Source organism: Heteronotia binoei, chromosome 3, assembly GCF_032191835.1.
Source record: "Heteronotia binoei isolate CCM8104 ecotype False Entrance Well chromosome 3, APGP_CSIRO_Hbin_v1, whole genome shotgun sequence".
Classification (NCBI taxonomy): Eukaryota; Metazoa; Chordata; class Lepidosauria; order Squamata; family Gekkonidae; genus Heteronotia; species Heteronotia binoei.
Genome location: NC_083225.1, coordinates 141,527,399 through 141,549,792, shown reverse-complemented (window position 1 = coordinate 141,549,792; position 22,394 = coordinate 141,527,399). Strand labels below are relative to the sequence as shown.

General features: G+C 41.7%; 1 protein-coding gene across 1 annotated transcript in view; it reads right to left on the bottom strand.

Annotated features, from left to right (window-relative positions):
• MYH15 (myosin heavy chain 15) overlaps positions 1 to 22,394 on the bottom strand; it is a 135,955-nt gene that overhangs the window by 14,438 nt on the left and 99,123 nt on the right. The window contains exons 32-38 of the mRNA XM_060234543.1: positions 17,623 to 17,972; positions 14,718 to 14,842; positions 5,301 to 5,416; positions 4,483 to 4,675; positions 3,588 to 3,791; positions 1,653 to 1,778; positions 476 to 646 (exon numbers count right to left, since the gene is read on the bottom strand). Of these exons, the coding sequence (XP_060090526.1) occupies positions 476 to 646; positions 1,653 to 1,778; positions 3,588 to 3,791; positions 4,483 to 4,675; positions 5,301 to 5,416; positions 14,718 to 14,842; positions 17,623 to 17,972 (1,285 nt within the window). The remainder of the gene's footprint in view (positions 1 to 475; positions 647 to 1,652; positions 1,779 to 3,587; positions 3,792 to 4,482; positions 4,676 to 5,300; positions 5,417 to 14,717; positions 14,843 to 17,622; positions 17,973 to 22,394) is intronic.

Sequence of the window (22,394 nt, the reverse complement as noted above, 5' to 3'; positions counted from 1 at the left end):
GTTCTACTGGGAGCAACATCTGCAGAGTAGAATTGCATCACAGGAATAATTTGAAAAACTAAATGTCAGTGGTAAGTCTTTTGAATGTGCTTCAAAAATATTTTTAAAGCATTTAGAGTACACACACACTTATTCTTCTTTTGTTTCTTGTGCATTAAAATGCAGCTATTCCAGCAAGGATTGCTCTTCCACTGTGATCTTTAAAATGAGCATATCAAGAATTGCCCAAAGAGCATTGTATCTGGCGCAAGAACTACAGGTGGTCTCTTGGCATTTTCAGTCTTCACTGACTTTTTCAGATAGTTGTCATCTTGTCTACAGTTTTTGTACAAATGACTGCATTACTATGCTTTCTTCTTTGTTGCAGCTCGTCACCACATGTATGAAATTCTATGCCTCCAAACTGTACTTTGTGTATGGCAGTTAGATAATGTGGCAACAACAAGGTTGCCTGTAATAAAGTCAAGAAATTTACCCTGGATTCCAACTTCTGAATCTGCTTCTTGCCCCCCTTCAAAGCAATTTGCTCTGCTTCATCAAGCCTTTTTTGTAGATCTTTAATGGTCTGCTCCATGTTCTTTTTCATTCGCTCCAAGTGAGCACTGGTGTCTTGCTCTTTTTTAAGTTCTTCAGCCATCATTGATGCCTAGAATAAGATTAAAGATTTTAGGAAGTCTGGGAAAATGGTGAAATAACGTCCTAAGAGAAACAGGAATCCATATTATGAAAACTTGGAGAATACTCCAGAATGACATATAAAGCTGTACTTCAAACAGTACCTTGCTATTTTACTATGCAACAGTGGATACTTCATTCATTTCACATAGAATTAGTTACAGATATTAATATATCTAATAGAAGCAGCACCTGTAGCTTGAAGAAATGTATGTCCTCAGTGGCTGTTTTGAGGCAACTACAACAGCACTGGCAACTTCAAGCCTTGATTTCTGTCAATAACAAGTGGGAGGGTCAGGGCCTTTCCCCAGGCTATTTTGGCCTTTAAGGAAGGACTTATCAGGGTCAGGCCCAGCAGCAACAATTGGGTGACTTGCTACCACCTGCCTTTGATGACTCCCCCGAACCCATCTACTCACTACTATTTAACAGCAGCCACCCCACACAAGCCAGTGTGGTATAGCAGTTAGGGTTTCAAACTAGGATATGGAAGACACAGGTTCAAATCACCACTCTGCCATGAAAGTTCACAGGGTGACTTTGGACTAATTACACATTCTCAGTCTTGCTTACTTCACAGGGTTGTTGTGAGATAAAATGGAGGAGAGAAGAATTATTTAAGCTGCTTTGGAGAAAGATGGGGCATAAATGAATAAATAATAAACATAATTGAAGATGGGGAACAGATACTAGGTTGGTTAGTAAACAGTGCAGAGAAGAAATCAGGAAAATATGAGGGCACAAAGGGGGGAAGGGGGAAAATATGGGGCCCCTCACAAGTCCTTTAGGGTTCTCCAACACAGATACATTAAACAAATTATCTCTGAAAAAGAGAGAAACACAATTACTAGTGAATCTAAATACAGAAGCCTTGATAACCCTGACTTGCCTGCAAAAATGCAGCAGAGAGGCAGAAGTTCAGCAAACCAGGAAGAATGCAATCTGACACCTGCAGAAAAAAGAAATAGTCTACTTACATCAGTGATTGCTTTCTTGGCCTTTTCTTCAGCATTCCTGCACTCTTGTATAGCTTCTTCTACTTCACTTTGCATTTGAGTGAGGTCAGTCTCCAGCTTCTTCTTCTGATTGATCAGGCTTGTGTTCTTGATTTTGAAAGAGAAAAAAGAGAATTCATCATACAAGATCATTTAGCACTGCTCAGATGAAATACAACACTGGATTTACACATTGTAACTTAAGAACTTTATTTGTACTGTATATCTGGCAGCGCAAGTGAATGTGTGCCATTAACCAACACTTAGTCAAGTAAGAGGATTGGAAGAGGTCAACAGTGCCATCCTCAACCAATGTTGACCCTGAATCCATTTAAGCCAATGTTCTTAGAAAGGTGTAACTCTGCTTAGAACAGCACTGCAGAACTTCATTGAGTCCAAGTCAATCTCCTCTATACAAAAGTCTTTAGACAACCAAAATTTACAATTGAAATTATTTCACTGGGGAGCTAAAGATGCAGCTTGTTTTTGCAGACATGGGCTGAGAATTCCTCATTATTTGGACTGAAAGACCCTCATTATTAGGCAAAGGAAAAGAATCTCTGATGAAATAAAGTGAGACATATGTTTTATGTCACCATAAAGAGTCTGCAGAAAAAGACATTCTGGAACTTCCCTCATCAAAATAAAATACGTACAAGTTCTCTGCAGCCCATTGCGTGGTACAATCAAGCACACCATCAAGCCTGGGAAGATAATTTCATACCAATCTTGAAGAAAATAACCTAGGACATAATTCTGCCAGAGTGCAGCACTAGTAAGCCTGCTTACTTATCTACATGCCAGGGAATCACACTCACTCCTTCCCATGAAAATAATAATAAGTGCTTATCACTGGATGGATATTTATTTAACTATTTATAGGCTATCATTCCCACCAAATATGGCAGCTCACAAAAACATGACCTGCAGGCAAGAAGCAATGAAAACCACTACCACCCCCAACAAAAAACCAGCTTTCTCAGAATTGTCTCCTCAGGGCAATAGCCACTTCATAGGCTGAACTGTCTCCCTCAAAAGAATGGCCTTACATTTCTTATGGCAGGTGGACAGCATAAGGACCCTCCGCATGTTTTCTGGGCAGGGTATTTGATACTGCTAGAGCTGCCACCAGAAATGAGTGAGGCACTGCTATGGCTGAGCAGATATTTTAAAAGGGGGGCTCAACTAACCAGAGAAATATCTAATTTGCTGTTTGGCTGACCCTTTATTTGAACTAATTGAAACAATAAGGTAAATCATTTAAGTACTGAGATGCTTGAAATGTTCAATAATCTACTCAACTTCCTCTTCTATGGAAAGCTCATAGAGGTGGCAATTGCTAACATTTGATTTGAACTTGGACAGAGAAAAAAATGGATGGATGTTAGTAATAAAGAAAGGCTTTATTAATTATAGTCCAATCTGAATGGGAAAGACCAATTTTAAAAGAGCTGCACAGGAACACCCCAGTGAATGCTCTAAATGTCTAGTGATGTGGATAATTCTTTAAAATTCTTTTTAAAAACAGAATGTGTGTGATAAGGGAGGAAGAGCAGAAAAACAATAGGCATCGATTGAACAGAAAGAGCACAAAACAGAAGTCATAATACTCACTTACAGAGAAAATATTTTCTTAAGCAGATAATTCTGAGGTGGTAGAGGGCACCATAGTATTCTAAGAAAGCATATTTTCAATTATGCAGAGGCCACTTCACTGCAGACACTCACCTTATAGTATACGTTGTAATTTCTTATACCACCTGGGAATGAACAACCTTTGGGCATACTTGTTAATGAGGTATTTTGTCTGAAAACAGCATTATCATCAGTTATTTCTATGTAATATGAGGTTTATGCTACGCTGTCGGGAGAAGAGGGCGGGGGGAGAAGGCCTGAAGAATTCATATGCAATCCAACCTGAGTATGTAGAAGATTCACACGTTCAGTAGCTTCCAGCAGCTCTTGTTCTGCCAATTTACGGCCACGCTCTGTCTGGTCCAGCAGAGCCCTCAGCTCATCCAGTTCAGACTGGAGAAGGCTATTCCGTCGGTCAGTGACTGCCAACTGCTCTTTCAGGTCTTCATTCAGATGTGTGGTATCATCTAGTTGCACTTGCAAATCCTTGAAAGGAATTAGCAGAGTGTTGAAAAGAAACATCAGCAAGCCTAATGGCAGCTGGGCATAGATAGTAAAAGACAAACACAACTATACAGTGAAAGTCTCAATTAGGGCTATCAACAGAATTGGTGGCTTCCAGTAATACCAAGAGAAAATCTTAATCCCCCATTAGCAGACATAATGGGAAATGCAGGGAGTGGAGAATTATCTCCTACAAATGCTCCACTGTGGATGACTTTTCCCCAACTGGATTCATTTCTAGTTTCAGATCCTGGCTGCGGGTGGGCTTTAAATTTAAATAAGTAGAGGGTTTTGTTAGAGAGAATCAGTAAACAGGAGAGTTAAGTGCACTTCCTTTCCTCTGAATCTGCCTTGCATGGGCTTCCTAGCATTATGAGGGAAAGGTAGGGTTGGTAACTTCATGTTTCACTAATGTGATCAGTGTATCTGGCTAAGAGTAGTGGTGGTTATAGTCAGGACTTTTTTTCTGAGGGAATGCTGTTGAATAGAGTTCCAGAACTTCCTTATGGAAACTAAATTCTAAAAAAAAAAAAATGTTTAAAAGTTAATGAGGGAGCACATGTGTGTTCCTCCTTCATTTCTCTCTTGAGAGTTCCGGCACCTTTTTTTCTAGGAAACAAAAGCTCTGATTATAGTTCATAAACAGTTCCCATTACTTTGATCCAAAGAGTACCTTTATTTGTGCCTGAAGGATGCGTGCTGTCTTTGTTGCCTCAGAAGCATGTCGGTTGGCATGGCTGAGCTGGATTTCCATTTCATTGAGGTCTCCTTCCATCTTCTTCTTAAGCCGAATGGCCTCATTCCTACTCTTAGCTTCAGAATCCAGAGTGGATTGCAATGTGTCTATGGCACGCTGCTGGTTTCTCCTGATTTTGTAATAATATTATATAGACAATACAGATATTGGGTTCCTTCCTCATATTTCAACCATGCTTTTTTTTTACTATTATAAAGGGCACCTTTTCACAGCTGTGCTTTCAAGAGCAAATATGTAAATTCACTATTCCTCTTCATTTCCATCTCAAGGATGTTATTCTATCATTTTTACATCCGATGTTCATCTTACAGTAGCATTACTTCATTTTGAATCTGTTCCCCAAAATACTCTTAAGTCAGATTTCCATTTTCTCTTGTTTACTGTCTCTTGTTTATTAGTGTATCTTTTGTCAACATATTGTGCAGACAGTAATTATCAATCATTCCTAACAACATTCTTGCAAATTAAGACAGTGTGTGCAGATGGCAAAACAGATACACAAGCAGAAGTAAATTGCCCTCGTCTACATAATGTGTTACTGGCAGAACTAGCATGAGAAACTGCAATGATGGGTAAGAGACAGATCTCGTGTGTCTCGTTCTTTAAAAAGAAAAGAAAAGCAAGGTCAAATCTAGAAATAACACTTTCTGTTAGTTGCAGTCCTTTTCTTTCTCACCACATAAGTAGTTCTTTCAGAAACCAGCTCTATTAACCACCTAATGAGCATACTATACCTGAAGTTTTCCATTTCCTCCTCTTTTTCTGCCAATTTTCTTTCAAAGTCTGCTTTAATTTGGGAAAGTTCCAGCTGAAAACGTAGTGTTTTACTTTCCTCATGCTCAAGAGCCCCCTAAAAAGTACAACATATACATTACGCTCAAATCTCCTGGTTCTTTCAAACACAAAGTATTAAATATGCAGCCCAATCCTACATTTAGTAGCACAGTAGACCACAGGATCCAGCACAGTTATGATGCAAGGGGATAGCCTCCACCTTTCAAGGGACTCTTTGGGAGACGATCAAGAGCCAGTGACAGCAGTTATGGCCACCTCAGCTTTAATTTGTTAACTGTAGTACCATGTCCTCCCTAAATGAGAGGCCTCCTTACATCTGCATTAAAATATCTGCAAATGCGAAACCAAGTTTTGCATGTAGAACACAATGTAAATGGAACTATTTACATATATTTGTTCAGGGTTTTTCTCATTGAGGTCAGCTGCAACAGGCTCTTGCGATGAGTACCATATATTGTCTTGCGTGACTGCACATGAGTTACATCATATAAGCAGCATACAGGAAGGATTAATTCCCATTCCTAGCACTGCAGTCCACACAGAAGTGCCTACACCCCACCTGCTGTTAACAGGAATTTACGGAGACAGGAGATCTGATTGCAGAGGTCCACCTCTTGTCTCCTGGGGTCCTAAGCACTATAGGGCAGAAGAGAATTGGTGTAAGTTAATGTCTTTCAGTAGACAGACATTTGCTGTTTCAGTAAAGACCGTCCTAGGAGGTCAAAGAGGAGGGTGGTATTAAGGAAGGCCAGCTCCTTCCCGAGGCTGACTCTCCAGACAGCAAATTGCCCACTATTTGGCCTTCTGTCCTTTCACTTCTGCTTTGCTCTCGGCACTTTCTCCTTTGCTTCCAGCCCCGCCAAGGGGCCAAAGCAGCTGATCCTTCTTGTCTCCTCCCTAGCTTTCCCAGCTCTATTTAAAAGCAGCACAGCAAAGCAAGCATGGCTTTTTCCTTTGCAAGTGTTCAGCCATCATTTCAGTTACTCTGACAACCCTGATTACTATGGTTTCTTAGCAACCAAAATGATGATCCAACTCTCACGAGAAGAAGCAATCTTGCAAGTGTTTGGGGAGCCCTGTATTGCAACAGTGGCTTGCTATGCTGCTTTTAAAGGAAGCACAGAAGCAAGGGCAATTATCTGCTCTGACACTGCAGTGGAAATTGTGGTGGGGGGGTGTAGAGGCAGGAGAAGCAAGGAGCAAGCAGAGGCAGTGGCCTCAAGCACAAAATGCCCTTTCCTGCCACTGGTATTACATGGGCAGAAGAGTAGCCCTGCCCCTTGACAAGCAAAACCAAAGAATATGTAAACTCCTCTCAGTTTGTAAGCCTTTAAGAACATCAAGAACATAAGAGAAGCCATGTTGGATCAGGCCAACAGCCCATCCAGTCCAACACTCTGTGTCACACAGTGGCAAAAATTTTTATATATACACACACACTGTGGCTAATAGCCACTGATGGACCTGTGCTCCATATTTTTATCTAAACCCCTCTTGAAGGTGGCTATGCTTGTGGCCGCCACTACCTCCTGTGGCAGTGAATTCCACATGTTAATCACCCTTCGGGTGAAGAAGTACTTCCTTTTATCCATTTTAACCTGTCTGCTCAGCAATTTCATCGAATGCCCACAAGTTCTTGTATTGTGAGAAAGGGAGAAAAGTACCTCTTTCTCTACTTTCTCCATCCCATGCATTATCTTGTAAACCTCTATCATGTCACCCCGCAGGCGACGTTTCTCCAAGCTAAAGAGTCCCAAGCGTTTCAACCTTTCTTCATAGGGAAAGTGCTCCAGCCCTTTAATCATTCTAGTTGCCCTTCTCTGGACTTTCTCCAATGCTATAATATCCTTTTTGAGGTGCGGCGACCAGAACTGCACACAGTACTCCAAATGAGACCGCACCATCGATTTATACAGGGGCATTATGATACTGGCTGATTTGTTTTCAATTCCCTTCCTAATAATTCCCAGCATGGCGTTGGCCTTTTTTATTGCAAACGAACACTGTCTTGACATTTTCAGTGAGTTATCTACCACGACCCCAAGATTTCTCTCTTGGTCAGTCTCTGCCAGTTCACACCCCATCAACTTGTATTTGTAGCTGGGATTCTTGGCCCCAATGTGCATTACTTTGCACTTGGCCACATTGAACTGCATCTGCCACGTTAACGCCCACTCACCCAGCTTCAACAGATCCCTTTGGAGTTCCTCACAATCCTCTCTGGTTCTCACCACCCTGAACAATTTAGTGTCATCCGCAAACTTGGCCACTTCACTGCTCACTCCCAACTCTAAATCATTTATGAACAAGTTAAAGAGCATGGGACCCAGTACCGAGCCCTGCGGCACCCCACTGCTTACCGTCCTCCACTGCGAAGACTGCCCATTTATACTCACTCTCTGCTTCCTATTACTCAGCCAGTTTTGATCCACAAGAGGACCTGTCCTTTTACTCCATGACTCTCAAGCTTTCTAAGGAGCCTTTGATGAGGAACTTTATCAAAAGCTTTCTGGAAGTCAAGGTAAACAACATCTATCGGGTCTCCTTTGTCCACATGTTTGTTCACCCCCTCAAAGAAATGTAACAGGTTAGTGAGGCAAGATCTTCCCTTGCAGAACCCATGCTGAGTCTTCCTCAATAACCCGTGTTCATCAATGTGCCTACTCATTCTGTCCTTGATAATGGTTTCTACCAACTTTCCCGGTATTGAAGTCAGACTGACTGGCCTGTAATTTCCTGGATCTCCTCTGGAAGCCTTTTTAAAGATGGGGGTGACATTTGCTACCTTCCAGTCCTCAGGAATGGAGGCAGATTTCAATGAAAGATTACAGATTTTTGTTAGAAGATCCACAAGTTCAACTTTGAGTTCTTTCAGAACTCTCGGATGTATGCCATCCGGACCTGGTGACATTAGTTTTTAATTTGTCTATCAGTGGTAGGACCTCCTCTTTTGTCACCTCAATCTGACTCAGGTCTTTCAACACCCCTTCCAAAATTAGTGGTTCTGGGGCGGGCAAAAAGTAGGGCTTCCATCATTTCATGATGTACCCTGCTCTTTTAATACATTTTTTGATGTTTTGATCTCTGTTTAGTGGGGTTGATTGTGTCAATTGCTTTTATTCTTTAAGATTTTATTCTCTGTAAGATGCTTTGAAGGAAGAATGGGATGGGAAATAAACAGTGTTCTTTCACCAGATGAATACCACAGGGATTGGATATGTTCTCTGATTTTCATCATTCCTAAAACATGTTTGGGACACACTCCACTCCCACTGCTATCCATTATAAATAATTCTGTTCTGAGCTCCTATACAAATCAGTAGTTTTATTTAATTCTATAGGAAGGGGCCAATGCCTCACTTGAGTAATGTTCCATCCAGTTGGGAATGGTGGTGCAGAATATTGAGAACTGAGGATATGCTTCATTAAACCAGGATTTTGGGTGCTCTTTAGAGTGCATGGTTGTTGCATTCAGTAATTTCTAATTACTATAAGTGGCCTTATCACTATAGGCTGGTCTGAAGTGGCAGCTGATATGTATATCAGGCTCTTGAGATAAAACAGTATTCATATACCTTAATGCCTCTGGATATTTCTTGAATGGGAACCAACAGCTAGGAGAAGGTCTCCTGAAAGCTTTCCCTCTTGAATGAAATACGTTGAAGAAACTATTACCCCTCTGCCTTAGGAAGAGGGGATAGGTGACTTTGTGTGAAGAAACAACATTTTACAGTTTGGAAAACACCCAGAGAGAAGCAGGCAAAGAGGTGTGAGTTAATTGAAACTAAAGCACCTTGGCTTTCTTTCCCTCTAGGGAATCTGATGTGATTGGCTGCCTTACAGAATGCCTCTTTACTTCCACTTGTGTATGTGTAAATAAAGCAAGTATTAATGAAGTCTGCAATGTTCTCTCATCCAAAGGAAAACAAATCCACCCTTGGAATTTCTCAGTGCTTGGGGAAAGTAAGAAGCACATAACATTAATAAAGACTGCTTCTTGCAAATTACCATTGACCAATTTATGTACTGATAGGCTGGTACACAGCACTAGGTTTAAGGGCATCAGTCCAAAGGCCCAGACCCAGAGCTAATGCAGCAACAACTTGCTCTCAGCTGCTTGCCTGGCACAAAACACAGCAATTACACTACAGCAATGGCAGTAATGGGATCGTAAGTGGCCCTTCTCTATGCAATCCTAACAACCAAAGGGCTAGTAGAATACGGTGAAAGCACTTCTGAGCCAATAGAGATTTATAGGATCTGGCTATTAGTACGTTACATTGCTCAAGAAGAGAAAAGCGAAACACTTCCTTTTCTTTTACAGATTTACTGCTCTGCTGCTTTAGCAAAATCACACCATGGCACATTCTATGATTATCTGTCAAAGTAAAGGTCTGGAATACATCACAAATGGATGCATTATAGCCAATCAAACAAAATAGCAAGGCTATAGATAGATAAATAGACACACACACACACATCATGCTCAGCTTTTCAGAGCAGTGGAATAAAACATGCTGTTTGCTCTGCCCTGATATCAACACCTTTTTATTTGGATGAGAAATCCCTGCAAAATATAAAATATCCTGCAAGATAAAGGAGGAGGTTAATAAAATGATCTAGGCAGATTTGGTCAGAACTGATTTTCAAGCATCAATGCATTTCAAAGATTGCTAGAAGATGAAGGGATGGGGAGCTACCTCATTAAAATATAGGATTTATTTTTTTTAAAAAAACCCACATAAATATATGAAAATGCCTGAGCATGTATTAAATTCACTTGCAACATCATAAACAAACTCTGTTCTTTCAGTACACTGAAGTGACCCACAAAGGCTCAAGAAATCACAAAGTGTAGATGCCAGATATGGAAATCAGAAATGTTCATGTGGGTGTGAGATTGCTGACTAGAAAAAAAAAACACTCACCCAAACTTTAAGGTGATTTCTGGGTAATTTAAGAGGTACTCACATTTGCCTGACACAGGAAACATGCCCCCACTGCTCCTTCATACACTATCAGGTAAGGTAGTAATTTGTTTGCACATTAGGAGAGAGGCTTCTCCAACAAGGCCTGCTTGGGAGAACATCTGAGCACTCTAGCAGCTCAGATATAGCAACATTGACTTAGGGGATTTGCAAATTAGTATGTAAAGAGATCTGCTTCATCTGGCACATTTGTTTACAGACTTTCAAGCCCCACAGGAACACTTACGAACATTGACTCAGATGCCTGAGGAACCTGCACCTGCTATGGAATCCTTACACACTGCATAAGTGTTTGCAATACGTTCCAGGCCACAGAAGGCCAAATTCTGTAGTCTCCGTGCCAGGGCTCTTAGTACAGGGCCTGTAAGCTCCAGGAGGATTGTCTATATTGGGGCGGGGTCTAATATGCAAAAGAATTCCTTCTATAAAAAAACCCTACTCAGTGTCACTCAATTATTCAAACACTGGTCTGAGCATGGCTAGTTTGGATAAGTAAAGGCTTCACAGTTGTAGGTCATGAGTCCTCAGCATAGCTTCAATGCACAATTGATTAATTAATTATATGAAACACATGTTGATTGACTAAAAGGGTGGCCCTAATTAATCAGGCAGCATTATTTTCAAAACTGTTTTTAAATAATTTTAAATACAAATAACTGTCAAAAACAGACAGAGGACAGGGCACTATCTTAAAGGAGACATTCTCTCATGAGTGAGAGAGGGGAGAATGCCTCTGAAAATAATGCAGTAACACATGTACTAGGGTTGCCAAGTCTAATTCAAAAAATATCTGGGGACTATGGGGGTGGAGCCAGGAGACATTAGAGGTGGAGCCAAGATCAAGGCTGTGACAAGCATAATTGAACTCCAAAGAGAGTTCTGGCCATCACATTTAAAGGGACGGCACACCTTTTCAATGCCTTCCTTCCATAGGAAATAATGAAGGATAGGGGCACCTTCTTTTGGGGCTCATAGAATTGGACCCCCTGGTCCAATCTTTTTGAAACTTGGAGGGTATTTTGGGGAGAGGCACTAGATGCTGTACTGAAAATTTGGTGCCTCTACCCCAAAAAACAGCCCCCCCCCGAGCCCCAGATACCCACAGATCAATTCTCTATGATTTTCTATGGGAATAAATCTCCATAGGGAATAATAGAGTTCCCAGCAGACATTTCCCTCCCCTCCCCCCGCTTTCTGACGACCCTGAAGCTGGGGGAGGGCCTCCAAACCGGGCGATCCCCTGCCCCCACCTGGGGATTGGCAACCCTAACATGTACATCAACAAAAATCAGAGAAGACATCTTCTTTAGAACTGGTGGGTTTCGTCCTTTGCAACTGTGTGCAGATTGATCCGATTAAAAACTAATTTATCCATTAAGGTTTGAACTGGGAGACTACCTACCATGTGGGCTAAAAGGAAAAGTTGTGATCTGGAAATCCCCTATTCACATGTTGTTTCCGCCATGAACTCACAATGTTGCTTTATGCAGTCTACTTTCTTAGTGTCAGTCCTCTGCTACGGTATGGGGGAAATAATGATGCCTGCCTTACCAGTTTTGTAAGGATTGCAATGCACTCTGAACAAAGAAATGAATGCTAAATAGTTATTATATAAGATTTTGTGATAATTGTAGTACTCAGGCATACTAGGCCATATAGTTACTCAGATTTCCATATTACATACAACTTACTAAAAAAAAAACGTATCACATGAAAACATTTTAAAACAGGACCCCTAGTGGCAAAATAATTGCTTCAGGCTTCATGTAGTCTGCAAGCATCCCAATGAGCCTTCCCTCTTGTAAGGCATGGCCTTGATCCATACAGGGCCTTTTGGACTTTCCTATTCCTTCATGCAAGCAGAAAGAGTGAGCCTGGGAACAGGCTGAATATTTCCTTCAGCCTTCTCAGTGCAGGGGAAGATTAATAATGGTGGAAAAGCTGCCTTCCCAGAAGCTCATCTACTTTAATGGTCTCCTCATAGAAAAATCACTAAGGGCGTTTTCGCACTCACCTTCAGCCGGCGCGACCCCCCTCTTCACCGCGCACGATCTGCGCGGATTTCGCACTAAACGCCGCGGAGCAGCCGGAAGAGCCGGAAACCCCCGGCGCAAAAGCCGCTCAAACGGAAACCGCCAAAAAGCAGTTTCCGTTTGAGCGGCTTTTGCGCCGGGAGTTTCCGGCTCTTCCGGCTGCTCCGCGGTGTTTAGTGCGAAATCCACGCAGATCCTGCGCGGTGAAGAGGGGGGTCGTGCCGGCTGAAGGTGAGTGCGAAAACGCCCTAAGAAAAATACTTTTAGAAGATGGGCCTGCTTCCACTCTCCACAAAGCAAATGGAAGAAGAACCACATGTTGGTGAAGGTGCCTTAGGCTGGCGTAGGCTTGCCAATCCCCAAGTTCCAGCAGGGGTTCTTCCGCTTTCCCAGACTCCTCCCCACCCCCAGTCAGCTGGCCGGCGGGGGGGGGGGGGAAGCCCCACCCCCAGAGGACCATGTGCCTTTGCACCTCCGGAGGCTTCAGTCTCCAACTGAAAGGCTTCCTCTTGGGATGGGGTGTCTGTGTTGCTGTGAAGAAGTTGGCAGCAACTCAGAGTTGCCAGAGTGTCTGTGTTGCTGTGAAGAAGTGGCAGCAACTCAGAGTTGCCAGAAACGGGGGGGGGGGGGGGGGAATGTCTGCTGAGCACTTCATTGTTCCCTGTGTGGAGATCAATTCTCATAGGGTATAATGGGGAATTGATCTGGAGGTTTCGGGGGCTCTGGGGGAGCTGCGTTTTGAGTTAAGAGGCACCACATTTTCAGTATAGTATCTAGTGCCTCTCCCCAAAGTACTCCCCAAGTTTCAAAATGATTGGACCAGGGGGCCAATTCTATGAGCCCCAAAAGAAGGTGCCCCTATCCTTCATTATTTCCTATGGAAGGAAGACATTTAAAAAGGTGTGCTGTCCCTTTAAATGTGATGGCCAGAACTCTCTTGGAGTTCAATTATGCTTGTCACACCCTTTTTCCTGGCTCTGCCCCCAATGTCTCCTGGCTCCACCCCCAAAGTCTCCTGGCTCCGCCCCCAAAGTCCCCAGATATTTCTTGAATTGGACTTGGCAACCCTAGGCTGGCGGAACTGGCTGCTGCCCAGGCTTTTTCAAGACTGGGATATCAAGTGAATTGAAAAGCTCAAAGCGAAGACAGACACACTCCAAATCTCCATGGTGGAACAACAGTGGTGGCAGCAATCCTTGCAATCCCCAAAAACCCATCAGTGCAACATAGGCCAGCAGGGGGGGCGGGATGAGGTGGGTGTGCTGGCATTGTGCCATCACGTGATGTGACTTCCAGAGAAAACTGGATCTGATGTCATGACATCAGAGATTATGGTATAGGATTTGCCAAAAATCTGTGATATAACAATAGAATTGTAATGAAACCTATTTATTTATTTATTTATTCGGGATTTGTATCCCGCCCTTCCCACGAGTGGCTCAGGGCGGCTTCCAACAATAACAATTTAACAATTTAAATATAAACAATTAAATACTTCACATTTAAACATTAAAACCAATACATTTCAATTCATAAAACAATGCAGCTTAAAACCAATAACATATCATTTTATATAAACAGATGGCAGGCCAGTTACGTCAGGTTCCATCCCGGCTAGGTGTAAGCTAGCCGGAAGAGGGTCGTCTTACAGGCCCTGCGGAATTGAGCCAAGTCCCGCAGGGCCCTCACCTCTTCCGGCAGCTGATTCCACCAAGTGGGGGCCATAACGGAGAAAGCCCTATCTCGAGTGACTTTCAGGCGGGCTTCTCTTGGCCCGGGGATAGAGAGGAGATTTTGTGTTCCTGACCTCAGTGCTCTCTGGGGAACGTATGGGGAGAGCTTTATTCTGATGTCATCATGTCACTTCTGGGTTTTTTTGCTGGAAGAAACATCATATGCTGGCATGATGCCAGTGAGCCTGCCCCCCAAATCATGGGCATAGGGTTGCCAGCTTCCAGGTGGGGCCTGGAGATCTTCTGCTTTTACAACTGATCTCCAGCTGGCAGAGATCAGCTTCCCTGGAGAAAATGGCTGCTTTGAAGGGTGGACTCTATGGCATTGTACCATGCTGAGGCCCTCCCCCCCATAAACCCCACCCCTCCTGGATCCACCCCCAAGTCTCCAGGTATTTTCCAAACCAGAAATGACAACCCTAGGTGTCAAGCGGTAGCTGCGGATACCTATCAAACAAACTCTTGCATTGCTTCACCTTGTTACCCTCCCTAAGAAACTGGTGTACATGAAATAGCTGTTATGTACCTACCCATTGCTTACCTCTATTTGATTGTGGACATATGCATTTAAGAAATAATGCTCATTTTCCCTTTTGTCTTACCTCTGCTTCTTCCAGGGCTAGTTGGACTTCTGATTTTTCTTGTTCAATCTGTTTCTTCATTTTCTCTACCTCATGAAGACTCTTGTTTCCTTCACTGATCTGGTCAGTTAGATCAGCAATCTCCTCTGAAAAGATTAAAGCAAGCAACAACCCATAGAATTTAGGGATCAGAGACTCCTGAATGCACCAAGTTGTATCCAGCTGAGTGTCATCTGGCACGAGAGGGAGGAATTCTCAAACTGCTTTCCAGTCAAATAACTTTTCTGGAGTCACAGGATATTTTGTATGACTAGAGTTCCCTGTTTAATTATGGATAGCAACCCAATAGAAAATAATTAAAGAACATACAGTCTGTGTAAGAAGGAAATTGTGGTTATAATAGGTTAATGTATTCAGAACATTTTTGTCCCACTTTTCTCACAGCATCTCACACAAATGATGCACGCAAAACATTTCTGCTGCAGATGAACACATTGAAATTCTACACAATCTCCTGCTGATGCACAGTGTATCTTCTTTATTTATCCCCTTCTTGTATCTTCTCTTTCAGTGGTGCTGTTGCCAGCTGCTGTTTGAATGCTTTCAGTAAGGCTCCTAGAGGGGCGGCTGTGAATAGATTAGGTTTAAATTGATGTTCTGCAGGCTGGTTCGTGTGGGGGACAGTCTGTGTGGGGGGAGAATATGAGCATTTGCTGAAGCTGTGACAGGGAGACAGTTGTAGGCCAGTCTCCTTCACTGGCACATGAACTATTACAACAGTGGATCACAGAAGGAGTAAAAGCAAGTTAAATATGAAAGAGGCAGCCATGTTTGTTTATTCACATGTGCGTCCCATTTGTTTAGAAAGTGGGGCTGGGATGAGAATAGTTGAACCTACCTTCTCTCCCCATGGTCCACCACTATAGGCATTTTTCTACCCAGCCCAGCCATCTTCTAGTTTCAGAAGGGTTGCCAAGTCCAATTCAAGAAATAGCTGGGGACTTTGGGGGTGGAGCCAGAATACATTGGGGGTGGAGCCAGAGTACATTGGGGGTGCAGCCATAAGCAAAGTTGTGACAAACACAATTGAACTCCAAAGGGTGTTCTGGCCATCATATTTAAAGGAACTGCACACCTTTTAAATACCTTCCCTACATTAGAAATAATGAAGGATAGGAGCACCTTCTTTTGGGGCTCATAGAATTGGACCCCCTGGTCCAATCTTTTTGAAACTTGGAGAGCATTTTGAGGAGAGTCATCAGATGCTATGCTAAAAATGTGGTGCCTCTATCTCAAAAAACAGCCCCTCCAGAGCCTCAGATCAATTCTCCATTATACCCTATGGGAATCAATCTCAATAGGGAATAATGAAGTGCCCAGCAGACATTTCCCTCCCCCACCCCATTTCTGATGGCTCTGAAGCGAGGAACTGGCATCTCTACTCATGAGTTGCTGAACTTCCAACTTCTTCAAAGTAACATAGAGCAACCAAAGGTTCAAGTTTATCTTTCCTACGCAAACAACCTCTGAAAAGATTGTGCAACCAACGGAGGGTCTGGGCTGCTTTCACAGCCACTGGGAGCAGCCATTTTGTTCTGCCTGCTCTCCCCCCCACCCCCATTCAGCCTTAAAGACACAGATGCACCATCCCAAGAGGAAGCCTTTCCAAGTGGAGTCTGAAGCCTCTGGAGGTGGAAAGGCACATGGTGGCTGTGAGGGTGGGGCTTCCCCCCACCGGCCCATGACTAGGAGCAGGCAGGAGCCTGGGAAAGCAGGAGAACCCTCACTGGGACCTGGCGATTGGCAAGCCTACATTTCAGAGACAGGATGGGAGAATGTGTATGGTCTCAGTAGAAGACAAGGCATGGGGAGGGGAAGATTCAATTCCCTTTACCCATGTTAAAATAAACACACACACCCCTTCAACATGCAAGACATGTGAACAACCAATATAGTTACTTTCTGTTATGTGGACTAGCTTGTACTCTACTGAGCAAAAACAGTCTCTATAGAATCAAGAGGTAAGATGCGGTGTAAATATTTAGCTAAATAAATGTATACAGGAAATCAGTTCAAACCATGCACTGCTACATTTTTAGCTTTTGCAGGATATTCTTCAAAGTCCCATTCTATGGACAACAGCATGACCCTGCATTACGGATGTAATGAGGTAAGATTTTTTGTGAGAGACAGGATAGTAGACAGAAGGGTTACTATTTATTTTCCAAGATAGGTTCAGGTGGGTAGCCAGGTCTGAAGCAGCAGAACCAAGTTTGAGTCCCCTTTAAGTGGCCTCTTTAAGACCAACAGAGTTTTATTCAAAGTATAAGCTTTCACATGCACACACACTTGTTCAGATACATTGAAATAGGAATTACCAGTCCATACCTATAGGCAGAGAGTGAGCAGTAAATTAGCATAAACATCATTATGCTGTATGCTAATTTACTCCTCACCCTCTACCTATAGGTATGAACTGGTAATTTCAGTTTCATTGTATCTGAAGAAGTGTGCATGTGCATGAAAGCTTACACCTGGAATAAAATGTTGGTCTTAAAGTTGCCCCTGGACTCAAACTTTGTTATGTATTCCACCCACATCCTTTCCAGTTCTTTTTGGAAAGTTTTTATGATGTGCACTCCAGGGCCCTCCCACTATATCTACCACTTCCAATGTGGGAAGTTCATGCTGTGTTCCATTATCAAAGAGGGCTCTGACACTGGCTGACATCACTGAGGAAGGCTGAAGCCTAGCCTGGCACTAGTGGTTCTCTCTGCCCTCAGATCAAAGGAATTTTATGACAGAATAATTATTTTTCCCATTTTGTGTAATGGAATGGTGAAATTCATCTGTTATGCTCCTCTAGGACTTTAATGAACTCTGTGACTTTAAGTTCTCCATCTGCTTCATGAGCATACAAGCCTACCTTGCAGATTCTTGTTTTCCCTTTTTAAGGTCTCCAGATTGTCCAGGCACTCTTCATAGGCATTCTTCAGCTTAAATAACTCTGTGCTAAGGCTCCGGGCTTCCTTCTGGGCACCTTCAAGTTCTGCTTGGGACTCCTCATATTTCTGCTTCCATTCTGCAATGATCCTGTCAAAATTGCGCTGCTTCTTGTCCAAGGCTCCTGCTGCTGAGTTGGCCTTTTCCAAATCAATCATCATGTCTTCTAGCTCATTCTGCAGCCTGTGTTTGGTCTTCTCCAAAGATGAGCATTTAGCATTGGCTGCCTCAGTGGCTTCCTCAGCCTCTTGGAGACGAGCTGCTAATTTTTTCCTTAACAGAAGAGACCTGTCATTATATGATGCTCACCACTACCACCGACAACAAAAAACCCCTCCAAACTTAACACTATGTCACTTTCAGCTACAGTTACTTAAAGTTGCAGAGCATGGGTCCCCAACCTTTTTGAGACTGTGAGCACCTTTGGAATTCTGACACAGTGTGGTGGGTGCAGCCACAAAATGGCTTCTGCAGCTTAATTTCAATCACACAATGAAGATCCTTGTGCTGTGGTGGCAGCTGCTACCAAAGCAATGTTTTTAAAAATCTGTACAATCAATCAGACCTTCAACGGTCAATCAGAACTCTTGCTGGACAAGAGCCCCACCTACTTTCTAAATACTCTTGGCGGGCACTGGGAAACATGTTGGTGGGCCTATGGGCACTATGTTAGGGGCCCACAATAGAGGATGCAGGAACAATGGGCTGACTCAAGATATTTCTCTACTCAAATGACTGCATCACACTATCTTAGAAATGCACCCAAGATTTCCTTGCAATGTGCAGAGAATGTATTCAGGTACAGTTCTTAGAATCTGTACAGATAATTCGTTGAGATATTACAAATGATGATGGGACACTCACATTGTGCAATGTAGCCATTTGGGACTGCAAAATATCCTGGGATACTTTGCAGTATTGGAGAAGATGCTAAAGTGCAATTGCACAGAATCTAAAAATTGCACCCCAGCTTACCATGTGACATTGAAAGAAATTCTGTGTGCACCCGTCAGCTTTTATGGTGGTTCAGGAGCAGAGCTATTTTTTGTAATAGTAGGCACTGGTAACTTTTTCACAATGTTGTCTAGCCTTTCAGCTCTCTCCAGACTTACCAAGCCAGTGGTTGGGTAGGAGCGACCTGGAGAAGGCTGTTGCTACCACAACAGCCCCTCTGAGGACAACCTGCCTGGGCCAGGCACCATAGTGGACAGCAGTAGGAAAAGGTGTAACAATGTCTCTGCTGGCAGACCTGACCTCAGCAACTGAGTCTTGTCATCAACCACTGTCATCAGTGGTGACAACAGCAGAAGATAGGATCCTGCTGAGGAAGGGGCAGGGCACAGCCATAGTGGAGGCAGGGCACTTCAGCCAGCAATGAGCCTGCCTGGCAAGTGGCTAGGTCAACAACTGGCTGGAAGGAGAGAGGAAGAGACAACTGCACCCATAAGTAACTGGGCTTTTCTCATTGGTCAAAGAGGCCAGGAAACAAAATATCAAATGTGCACATGTGTGTGAGTCTTAGGTCAAACTTGATTTGGTCTGGCATGCTCAGTCAAGTAGTTAGCACCAATTTGAGCATGTCTTTTCTACTGTGCTTTGATGTTATTGTGACTGAGAGCATATATCATTTTTTGATTGTCACATGAGAGAGTTTCATCAATGACAAAAATTGTTTATTAAACTTGCTGAACCATCCCTTTCTCTCTTTGACCCTAAAAATATGTGGAGCTATGGTTGCTTCAAAAACGTCACTCAGCAGTAGGCATCAACACCAAGGAATGAAGCTGGGATATTGTCAGATAAAAACAATTTTAAATTTTTTTCTATAAAAAGGTGATATTTTAAAATTTCTTAATTCCTTATATATAGGAGGAACTTTTAAAAACAAATAAAGCCCAATTTAATAGAATTAAAGACCTGTGGGGATATGACTTTTTTTTTTTTTCCTTTTTTTATTTTATTGTGTCTCAAATATTACATTACATAGAATACATTTCCAATTCTCTTATGACACCATTTTTACCCCTATTTATATCCCTCCCCCCCACCAAGTGACCATACTAAAGTTACAATTAAATTTTTAACCATGAGCACACTTTTCCCAATTTTTCAAATATAGCTTTGTTGGCTTCCCCCTTAAATACCCATGAGAAGTATATATCCCATTTCTCTTTTATCTCTTCAATTTTTCTATCCCATATCTTATCTTGTTTTAAACATTCTAATATGTCTGATTGTATATATTCATACAAATAATTGTTCCATCTTTCCAGGGTCCATTTTAAGCTCTCCTTCCAACCATATGCTATCACTGCATGTGCTGCTAATATCATTGCTTTGAAAATGCTCTGGTTTTGTTTCTCAATGTTATTGTTTTCCAGTACCCCCATAAATAACAACTCCCCATCTATATCAATATTAAACTTACATGCCCCCACTATTTTCCCCCGAATTTTCCCCCAAAACTCTATAACCTTGGGGCACTCCCACCATAAGTGGGAGTACCACCCTTCTTTTGCATTACAGTGCCAACAATTTGGTTTCATCCCTTTAATCATATATGCCAATTGAGCCGGCGTCCTATACCATTTCAAGATTATCTTCCTTTCAAGTTCTCTATATTTCTCTATCTTAATTTTCTTCAAATTCATCATTAACTTATTCACCTCCTCATCAGTTATTTGTTTTTCTTTATTCCATTTGTTCTTTAAGGTTCTATACATGAACTCCTTATCTTTTACCAATTCAAGGTAAATAATCCCTGACAGTCCTTTCTTCCTTTCATCCACATATAGTGCCTTTTCTATAAAATTGTCATCTCTTTTAATAGCATCTTTATACTTTTCTTGTCGGATTGTTTGATATAATCCCATTAGATTTAACCAATATTGTTTCCCTATCTTACAGTTCAACTCCTGAAGTGGTAATAAGGCCCCTTGGCTATTGTACAAATCCTTGACTCTTATTATGTCTTCCCTTTGCAGCTCTTCATAGAATTTTGGGTTCATCTCTTTTTCCCAGATATCCTTAAGTGGGGTCCATTTCGAGGTTAAAGGCATTAAGATCTTTTTCCACCTCTTCCACACAATTAAAGCTATTTTTCTTGGACCTTCGGTTTGTATCATTACCTTTTTTATCTCTCTCGTGTAAATTCCACTACTACCTGCTCCCTTATTGACTGCAGATTCAAGTCTTACCCATTTATCCCCTTTCCTCCATTCTAACTCCATCAGTGCTTTCAACTGAACTGCATCATAATAAGCTTGTAAATATGGAACTCCCCATCCTAATTCATCTTGGGGCATATATATCAACTTTTTTTGTATTCTTGCTTTTTTCCGACCAAAGACCCAATTTTTAATATGTTCATCCCATTTCCTTATCGTTTCCTGATCTAATCTTATAGGAAGTACTTGAAATAAATATAGCAGCTTTGGGAGTATAAACATTTTTATTGCTCTAATTTTCCCTAGGATACTCAAATTTTTGTTCTTCCATTCCTTCAATTTCTTTAAAATCTTTAACCACACCTTATTATAATTCATTTTTTGTAGCCTCTCTATATTTTTATTAAGATAAACTCCTAAATATTTAATTTTGCTAACTCCTGATTTCATCCCCGTTAAGGCTAATATTGCCTTCTTGGTTTCCCCACCTACATTAATAAACATTATTTCTGATTTCTTAATGTTTATTCCAAGTCCCGAACATAACTTAAAATCTTCTAAAATAACTAACAATTCTCGTATTGCCTGCAGTGGATTACTTATTGTCAACAAAATATCATCCGCAAAAAGGTTTAATTTCAATTCTTCCTTACCTATTTGAAATCCCTGAATTCTACCACTATTTCGTATCCTATCTGCTAGGGGTTCAATTGCTAATGCAAATAACAAAGGAGATAATGGGCAACCTTGCTTTACTCCTCTCTGTATCGAAATTTCTCTAGAGTGCCCATCATTTATTCTAATTACTGCTTTACCCCCCCTATAGATTTCCCTTACAACATTTAAAAAGGGCCCATCAAAACCAAAGTTTTCCAATACCTGCATTAAATAATTGTGATTTACCGTATCAAACGCCTTATACACATCTAATTTTAACAAGGCCAAAGTTTTCTTATCCTTACAGAACAAAACATTCAATATATTTCTCAATGGATCTGCAATAAATCTACCTCTAACAAAACCATATTGATCTTCCTTAATCAAGTTTGGTAAATATTTTTCTAGTCTATTAGCTAGAATTTTTGTAAATATTTTATAGTCTTGATTCATCAGGCTAATTGGCCTATATGAATTTATTTCTAGGGGATCCTTCTGAGGCTTCAAAATTGGTAAAATTTCAGCTTTTTTCCATGAATCTGGTATTTTCCCCCCTTTTAAAATATAATTAAATAAACTTTGCATTTCTGGTATTATTAACTCTGCCATTTCTTTATAATATTCTGCCGTAAAACCATCCAAACCAGGGGATTTCCTGTTTTTTAACCTTTTTAATACCTCTATTATTTCCTGCCGGGTAATTTCTTTATTCAGGCTCTCTCTCTGTTCTATCGTTAATTTATTATCTAGCTGTTCCTCGAATCTTTGGTTTTCTCCCAAATTGAATAGTTGTTGATAAAATGTAGCAAATTCCTCTCTTATCCGAGCATTTTTAAAAAATTGTTTATCCCCATTTCCCTTAATACATCCA